General features: G+C 37.1%; 1 protein-coding gene across 2 annotated transcripts; it reads right to left on the minus strand.

Moving 5' to 3' along the window:
• Window positions 1-192: 192 nt before the first annotated feature.
• Window positions 193-8,822, minus strand: exoc3 (exocyst complex component 3). 2 transcript variants are annotated; one of them, XM_043264660.1, is made up of 13 exons: window positions 8,687-8,822; window positions 7,783-7,959; window positions 7,478-7,697; window positions 6,017-6,698; window positions 4,162-4,279; window positions 3,943-4,068; window positions 3,756-3,856; window positions 3,553-3,663; window positions 2,839-2,980; window positions 2,202-2,324; window positions 1,866-2,027; window positions 1,639-1,760; window positions 193-1,302 (listed from the first exon to the last, which is right to left on the minus strand). In XM_043264660.1, exons 2-13 carry the CDS (start codon window positions 7,924-7,926, stop codon window positions 1,092-1,094), a joined length of 2,262 nt encoding a protein of 753 aa, XP_043120595.1. In that variant the 5' UTR covers window positions 7,927-7,959; window positions 8,687-8,822; the 3' UTR covers window positions 193-1,091. The 2 variants fall into 2 exon arrangements, with proteins under 2 accessions (XP_043120595.1, XP_043120585.1); XM_043264650.1 differs by having other exon boundaries at window positions 8,681-8,822.
• Between the last annotated feature and the right edge of the window lie 255 nt (window positions 8,823-9,077).

The raw sequence follows: 9,077 nt of genomic DNA on the forward strand, positions 1-9,077 counted from the left end.
ATGAACTGGACATCTTTCTTTCACCCTGGAGAATCCCTCAGAGCTCCTCCCCTCCTTTCGAGCTCAGCCAATGAGAAGAGAGATTACAAATTTAAGTAGTCAGGCCAGCTGCCTGTGCCTCTTGAGCTGGCAGATCCAGGGCATGTGTGTGTATAAACAGAGGTGACCTGTAGTTTAATCCAACATCGTAAATCATTTAGATCACTTAGTGTTAACCCAGATTTTATTGAAATGAAAACAGACGTGATGGAGTTCAGTGGTTTGTTACAGTTCATGACGGCAGCCAGCAGGACGCTTGTAAATGTCACGCCGGCGAAAAAAAAAAAGATTATTCATGAGAATGAACGACAAAAACGGTGCCGAATGCAACCCTCGGGATAGTTCACCCCAAAAAAAAAAATTCTATCAATTGCACTATATAATAATAATAATAATATATTCCAATTCTACAGCACATATATTGTGACTAACAGACAAATAAGTCATCACTTGTTGTAGGTTTGACGTTGATAACTATGCTCACGACAATGTTAACAATGGATGTATTTTTATTGCCATATTGGAAATACAACGCTAGTGTAAATGCAAACTGAACAGTTCTGCTTTTGTAGCTCCTCAAATAGTTTGTTTTCCGTGAAAAAGCCACCATATTTGCTTTGTAAGACATGCTATATAGTGCACGACCTATGTGGACCACACTTATGTTGTCTTCATTATACATTCATTATGGCTGCATTATACGGAAAAATAACTCCCAAAACATTTTTTATTACTGATAAAAATCATAAGGGTTTGAAACAGCCTTGAGTGATGGCAACTTCTGCTTTTGGGTGAACTATTTTTTTTTTTAATTCAACCATTTTACAAAGGGCAGGCTAGGGAAAAAAATTCCGAAAATATTTCTGTACATCAAGTCATCATAAATCATCAAAGCGTCTGCGGTCTGCTGCCATTCAAAAGCACATCCTCATCCATTGAGACGTTTCCATTGAGATGACAGAGATGTTATTCCAAAGTGCATTAATGGAGATGATACTCCGCTCTGTGGCCTGTTAGCGGCTTAGTAAAGGCTCTAGGGCTCAAAGGTCAGGTTATTTCAGCAGTTTGGGAACTGCCATCGAGGTCATGGCGGTCATGGTGATGGATGGCACGGTGATGGATGGCACGGTGATGTCTCTGAAGACGGGCTGAGACACGGAAGAAGAGGATGGTTTGTTCTGGTTCAGAGTCTCTATGATCATCTGTCTCATTTCTCGACTGGCATCTCCACGGACAGCTAACAGAGCCACAATGTGCTCCTCTCTAATGACAGAGAAAGAGAGAGAAAGGTGGTTTTGAGTGTCCAAATGTGATACTCCATTTAAATGTTAATGAGATGAGTTGAAAAAAACTCATTGTCTTTAAGGAATACAGACATTGTTTTTCCCCAAAATGTCGGTCATTTATTTTTCGGTATTATTTGCAATTCATTTCATGATCATTTTTGTCTCTATTACTAGAATATTAGCCATTTATTGGTAGTAATTAAGCACGTTAATGCCTTATTCTACATCCCTAATCCTACCCATTACCTAAACTTAACAACTACCAACTAATGATAAGCAGCAAACTGGAATATTCAATGTAACCAAGTCTGACCGAATGTCAGGATATTTGGACACCAGGGTGGACACCTCCAGGTAGAGCAGTGCAGGATCGGTCAGTTTGAAGACCTCAGCGATGGCAGCGATGGAGTCACACAGCCGGTCCGTGTCCTCTCCCTGAGCACATACATAAACACTTTACGAAGAGCTCTTCAAAAATAATCTTGCACGTTACCGTGAAGCAATAAAGACTAAAGACGCAGTCCCTTCTCAGAGACTCACAGAAGAAAGTTTCCTAAAGAGGAATTTGAACTGCTCTGCTTCTTTCATCATCCGGTCGGCTCCCTCCTTCCTCTCATCGGCGTTCTTAAACGAGATGCGTTTCTGCATAATGGCCTTCAGATACTCCACCACCACTCGCCGATGAGCCTCACTCGTCATTTCCTGTTTGACACACGGATCACAAAGCACCAAATCAAAACGCGGCAATAAAAATATTATCAGTTAGTGCTAAATAATGTAACATCTGCGTTAGACTCAAAGAAAATGAATGCAATATGAATGAACGCACAGACAAATTCAGCATTATAACAAATAACAAAAATGTATCGTACAAACCTGATTATAAGGCTTTTTAATTTTGGCAAAGTCATTAAAGTAGTCTTCCACGGTCACACAGATGGTGTCTACGGCATGAGACCCTGTCAACCACTTCCGGGTCAGCAGCTCATTAAGATGATGCTGTGGAGACAAAAAAAAGTCAAAATTCTAGAATAGCCTTTCTGATAACGTCTAGGGTTCAGACATACTCTCTCTGTTAAAATCTAGCTTCAGCCAATTATTCACATAATGCATCTCGTAATCTTACACTGCAGTTATATCTGATTAAATGCGCATTATTATTCTTTAGCTTGGATGGAGCAGCTGATTATGTTTGTTTCTCTGTTTCTGCCTCGTGGTAACTAAGAATTATAAAAGCTTAGGTCTGGATCCAACCCTTTAATGATCTGAGATAACTGACCACCTGACATGAGATGATGTCAACCCTCATGCAACATACAGAATTACCAATTTTTGCCATAAGTAACTATATTAAGGTCCTACAATACATAAATGTTGTAGAAACTCCTTTGCAACGTTTTGAATCGTAAAAAAGTGCTATTCAAATAATCGTAAATTTAATTTAAAAATCCAACTTGTTTATCCTAGTTAGTAAACCTCAACAGCTGACTGTACACAACCTGAGAGTATTCACCTCCAAATCCAGAAAGACTTCGTCCAGCAGGAACTGGCAGCCCTCTTTGGCCACGTCGTTCAGGAGCTTGTCTATAGCGGCGTCGTTCTGAGTGGGTTCAGTCGACTGAGAGTACTTCCTTTTCAGGCTATTTATAGACTCTCTGAAAACAAGCATATTAAAACTTGGCTGATGGTATTGCAGAAATTATGCATTGCTTTCCAGAAAAGGTAGCATTTTATAACAATTATCAGGATATTTGGAGTTTTATTTTAAAAAGCACATTTAAGACTGCACACATAGAATTAATTCTGTTTAAATTGTCTTTAAACAAAAAAAAAAAATTAGGCTGTATGGTAATTCTTTTTTTTTTTTTTTTTACAATTTCCAAATCCAAAATGATAATTAAAAAGGATGAAAACGCTGTCATCATGTACTCATATCATTCCAATCCTGCATGACTTTTTTTTTTCTGTTGAAGAGATATTTTGATGAAACGTAACCAAAACCATTGACTTTCATCATACTTTTTGGGACCTGAAACATTTTGGTTACAAACATCAAAATATCTTTTTTTATTTGCATCCCTCAGAAGAAAAAAACAAAGACATGCAAGCTTGCAACAACAAAAAAACTAAATGTTTCTTCTTTTTAAGGATTCCAAGAAACCCTGAATTACCAACAATGCAATGCGTTACTTAAATAACATTCAAGTATTATTTTAAAGACGCTCACTTGAACGTTTGACAGTTGTTGATGATGGCGATCATGTACTGAACGTAGCACTGCGGGAGCTGACGATCTTTCAGATGTTCCTCTTTATAGCTGATCGCCTCTTCTCGGTACCTTCACACACGTGTACGAATGGTGAAAATGTGCTTCTTTACCAATAACAACTTTTATAAGTGGGGAAAATGGCCGGTTTGAGATTACAGTACCTTACTAAGAATGAGTTCATCTGCTTCAGACAGACTCTCAGCACCTGCTCTTTAAAGGTCTCGTTGATCTGGGCAGCCACCTGGAGATTCTGCTCAAACATCTGAGGAAGAAGTAAAGGAAGATCTCACATCAAAGCTCGCACGAGCGGGTGTATTAAAGCCAGAGGCCAGCTAGAAGGTGTTGCACCTGGAAGACAATAGCAGGTAAGGTGGTTTGGTAGTATCCGTCCTGGTCGGCCTCAGGCTCCGTCTCCTTCTGCCAGTCTTTCTTATCGGTTTCCAGAGCTTTGCGCAGCCAGCCCGTGATGTTTGACTGCACAGAATTGGAAAAACACAGCATTTCGAAAAGCTGCATACCATGCAAGATATAAAAGGGTTTATTTTTAATCTGCTGTACAGCACTCACAGTAAAGGTTTTGAGGTATTTGCCCAGCAAATCATCCACCACGTTTTGGGGCAGCAGCGGCTCCAGCTGCTTCACGTCACACTCGGGCTGCAGATCAGGATGACCCATCATGTCCACACTGCCAGAGACAGAACCAGACATCACTTACACTAATACACATGAATTTTCCCACGTACCTGCTTCTCGTCAATGTCAGAAAAGTGCCTTGACTCAATGTTTGAGTTTTTACAAATGATTCATTACAGTGTGACAGAATTAAATATGTCTATTTCCATCTGCATGGGCTTTATAATGGCTGACGCTGATATCAAGAGCATAGGTAACATACAGTGCTTACACATGGAAACATAAATGTTCACAAAATTGCTCAAATTTTCACACAGTATTTTAAAATGTATTTTAAAATGAAAAAATAAAACAGATTTGTAGATGAAACTAGGTAAAAATACTTAACTTGCAGAATAATGTTACAGTGCTTTATATTTAAAGTACTAAACTTGCGTTTTTTAAAGTTATTTTCTTATTTTGTCTTTCCGTTTTCTGAAACATGACCTGAACAAGATTCACATGGATGAAAATGTTTGTCTTTCAAATAGTTTTAACGATTATAAATATAATAAGAATAGTTAATAGTATTATTAAAAATTATATTAAAATAATTCAAATTAAACAAATATTATTATTAGTAGTAAAATTAATACAAATTATTTTTATTAATTAAAATAAAGCTGAAATAAAATATTAGATGAAATGTCAGTTTACATTTACATAAGTATTTTATGTAAATGTAAACTGTATTAATCGTTTGACAGCACTAATAATAATTATAATTGCACATAAATAATGGCAAAATAAAATTGATGCAAATAAATGAAAAAAAAAAGAAGTAAAAACGGCTAGAAAAAGCAGAGCTGAGGATCTGCAGGCTGCTCCTGCTCTGTTTAGCTCTACTACACATAAGTGCATTAATCTTCCTGCTCAGTCCTGTGAAAGCACGCGATGTGATGGTCTGCTGTGAGTCCATCAGTCAGATTAAACACACAAAGCTGTGCTGCTGCTCTCGGCTCTGCTTTAAATATTGAGCTAATTGCTCACTGCTGCGCTTTGACAGACTGGTCTGCCACTGAGGAATGCATTGCTGAGTTAAAGTAGTAACTGCATCACAAATAATAGCTTTCCAATCGAGCAAATGTTTTCTTTAGATTAAAATTTACTAGGTTTTTCATTTAAAATAAAAGCTGGAAATATATAAACCCTTCTTCTTTTTTTGCTAGAAAATGATGAATTAGGTTTCTAACGGACTTTCTTGTCATTTTTAACTAACCAGCTTTATAATGTTACCTCGATGAGATTTAAATATAATCAATTTGAAACAACCATAATCGCAGATATAACATAACCTGTAAATGTATTATCAACAGCATAAATGCTATATTTTATATATTTTATTATGAATGAATAAATAATTTGGGACAAACAGCAAATGACAATATGCAATTAACTGAAAAATGATTAATAACTAATTAAATAAATAAATAAGTGCACGAGTAGTAAAAATGACTCAAGTATTGTTGGTGAAAACAACCTGTAAGTGTGCAATTACCTGAAAAAAAAAAAAAAAAAAAAATAATAATATATATATATATATATATATATATATATATATATATATATATATATATATATATACACATTCAAAAGGGTCATTTTTTTATTAAAAAAATTAATAAAAATTTTTTTTATGAAAACAATTTGTCAGTTTTCAAGATTGATTACTGTCATCAAAGAGCACTCAAGTACTCATAAAGAAAATCCCTGTTTCATTTAAGATGAACGCAGTCCACTTGTATCTTACCTTTTATACGTGTTGAGCACCCATGTTAGAAGAGACACAATCTCATTGGCCTCCAGATCTTCCGCTGCGAGCTCCTGCACGCGTGCCGACACTGATTTATGATAGAGGTCTAAGAACACCTGGAAAGTGTTGTAGTGCGGCGGGAAGCACTGCACCATCAGGTTCTTCACCACGATCAGGTCGTCCAGAACGTACTTCCTGGTGATCTCCAGCAACCTCACCAGCCACATCTTGTCGGACTCTCGTGTTTCTGACTGCGTGCTCTCGATGCGAGCGCTCACGGTGCCCTCTAGGACTCCGTTCATTCGATTTTTCCAGCATTTGGGCCTCCCGGGCGGGATGAACCCCGTCTGCTTCTTACGGTCCAGCATCCTGCGGTCGATCTTCTCTTCGCGCTCGATGATTCGGACCACAGACACCAGCATGGTCGGGTCACGGCGGACGGTGACCATGGCACGCTGAAGGACCATCCAGAGTTGTTTGGAGAGTTCCTCTGACAGGCCCTGCACCTGGCCGAAGTAGCCACGGATGAGGTTCATGTCATGGGTGTTCTTGCTGTCCATGCGGTACTGCTCGTACATGAGGTCGTCGCGGGAGCACTCCAGGTCCATTAGCTTGCGGTGAGCTTGAAGCAGCTCGCCCTGCTCGATCAGATCGTGGGTCTCTCGTACGATCTCTGGTACTGTAGAGAAGAGAGCAAAACATGGGTGCAGTGTCAACAAATCATACCAATATAGCACCTAGAACCAATTATAAAAAAAAAAAAAAAAAAAAAAAAAAAAAGGAATTGCAAAAAACATTATTTTCCACAACATGTAAAAATGCTATCAACTGAAAAAAATGGGTCATAACTTTTCGAAGAAAAAAATAAAATAAAAAATAATGCATTAAATAATATATAAATGCGTTTAAAAAGAGCAAAATAAACAAATACATGGAAGTTTTTAAACTAAATTAATAAATACATAGGTAGTATAAATGACTAAAATATTGTTGGGAAAAACAACTTGTAAATGACCTAAAAATAGGTCATGGTTGGTAAAATAAAGTCTGTGAATGTACCATTAACTGAAACGTTTAATAGTTTAATAAAATAAAATAATAACAGTAATAACACTGTAATGATATAAAAAAATACCTAATGAATTATATATATATATATATATATATATATATATATATTAATACTAAATCCATCCATCCATTCATACATGCATAAATAAATAATAATAATAAAACTATTGGAGGAAAACACTGCTGTCAACAGAAAAAAAAATAAAATAGGAAATAGGAAAAATCATCTTAATAAGTTATGACGATTTTATCATCACTGTTTTTATCAGTAAATAAATACTTATAAGAACTAAAAAACAACGTGCACACCTGCAATCAACTGAAACACATTTTTCTATGATAAATGACCCAGTAAATAAATTGTGCTCAAGCAGCATCTGGCCTCACCTGAGAAAATGTTTTTGAGGTTCTCGACAGCTGAAGCGAGCTGACTGTGCTGAACCACAGCGTCTTTCACGTCCTTCAGATTCTCTATGGTATTGATGCTCTGCCTCCAGTCTTTACTGACATCCGCCAGAGAGTTCTGGATGTCTTTCACATCACACAGGGCGTTATGGAGCTGCATGAGGCCTGTTCGTACCCCATCCAACTGAGACTGAATAGCAGCCTGAAGTGTGATAAAAGGCTTGGTTTAAATGAACTCGTAAAGGCATTTTTCAGATCAACACATGGTTAAATGCAAGCAGCGTCACCTTTAATCTGGCTTCGACGGATGCTTTCTTGCGTGCCTCTCTCCGTCGGTACTGCTCCACTTTGTCCAGCTGGTCAGAGCGCTGCAGCATCCCAGCAACCCTCTGTACTGCCGTGGCAACAGCCTCTCTGTTCGTCTCCTCCATAGTAACCGATCCCAAACAGCAGGGTTCAAGGTACTGAAATGGAAAAAATAGCAAGGACTAAAAAGGCTGAAAATGACTAAAACTACACCACAAAAGAAAAAGGATACTGAATGACCCAACTCAAACAACAAGGGTTAAATGTACTCAGAATGACTGAAACAGGAGTAAATATTACTAGAAGTAAAGGTACTGTAGAGTTAGAATATTTTTTTTTTAATTATTATAATTTATATATACACATACGTCTATACAACTATATATTACACATTTTATTTAAATTTGCGTTTATCAAGCCAACTGTAAATTTTAAATTAAATAATCGTCCATATTTTATGCCCTTTAATTTCAGTTAACGTTTATTTTATTTCAAGTGACAAAAAAGTTTTATGGTTTTTAGTTCCTAATGCACTGAATCAGCAAAGTGACAAAATTTAAGGGCACTTATGTATTTTAATACTTGTATTTTCATATACATTCGCCTATCTGTGCATTTGTATTTGCAGCTGGTTAAACATGCAGTAACTAAGCTAACACAAACAAGTAATATAGTTACGTACACCTGCTCAGAATATCTATGGTTTAGTTAACAGATTAAACAAAACCGTAATCTATTTATTGTAATATACATCGCTGACTTTCTGTACTGAAAGGCCCACACTGACAGATGCTACCTGGCTAACAACATTAGCATTAGGAGGTCTGCGCTTTTCATACATGTATCATTAAAAACTCGAGGTCATGTAAAGGTACTCACCCGGACCTGGTGTTTGTTTTGCGAGCTGTGGGTTGTTATAAGCTGTTCATTGATATTTTATTTTAATGAGCGTTTATTCTCTTCATTTACTAACATAAGAGCTGCGTCTTCCTGGTGTCGCCCAACCCTCAGTCAGATGACAGCAGCGCCTGCACCGAGAGCGTCAACGGTGCGCAGGCTTTACGCAGACAACGGACTACTCATAATTAGAGGATAAAACGAAGAATCTGTACTCTTCAGTTGCTCCTATCTTTATCTTTTTTTTCTTCATCTGTCTCTATCTACCTCTCTTAATTTATACAAAGAAATATCTAATGGTTAATATCTAAATATCTAATGGTGTTGCACATTTTATATTTTGTATATTGTACATATTTCTCTTTATATCTGTCTTGTC

Source organism: Puntigrus tetrazona, chromosome 2 (genome assembly GCF_018831695.1).
Source record: "Puntigrus tetrazona isolate hp1 chromosome 2, ASM1883169v1, whole genome shotgun sequence".
NCBI lineage: Eukaryota > Metazoa > Chordata > Actinopteri > Cypriniformes > Cyprinidae > Puntigrus > Puntigrus tetrazona.

Coding starts and splice junctions, on each gene's coding strand:
- exoc3 (XM_043264660.1), bottom strand. CDS start 7,926: ATGGAGGAGACGAACAGAGAGGCTGTTGCCACGGCAGTACAGAGGGTT. Junction 6,699..7,477: donor CCTCAAAAACATTTTCTCAG/GTGAGGCCAGAT, acceptor TCTTCTCTACAG/TACCAGAGATCGTACGAGAG. Junction 4,069..4,161: donor AATACCTCAAAACCTTTACT/GTGAGTGCTGTA, acceptor AATTCTGTGCAG/TCAAACATCACGGGCTGGCT.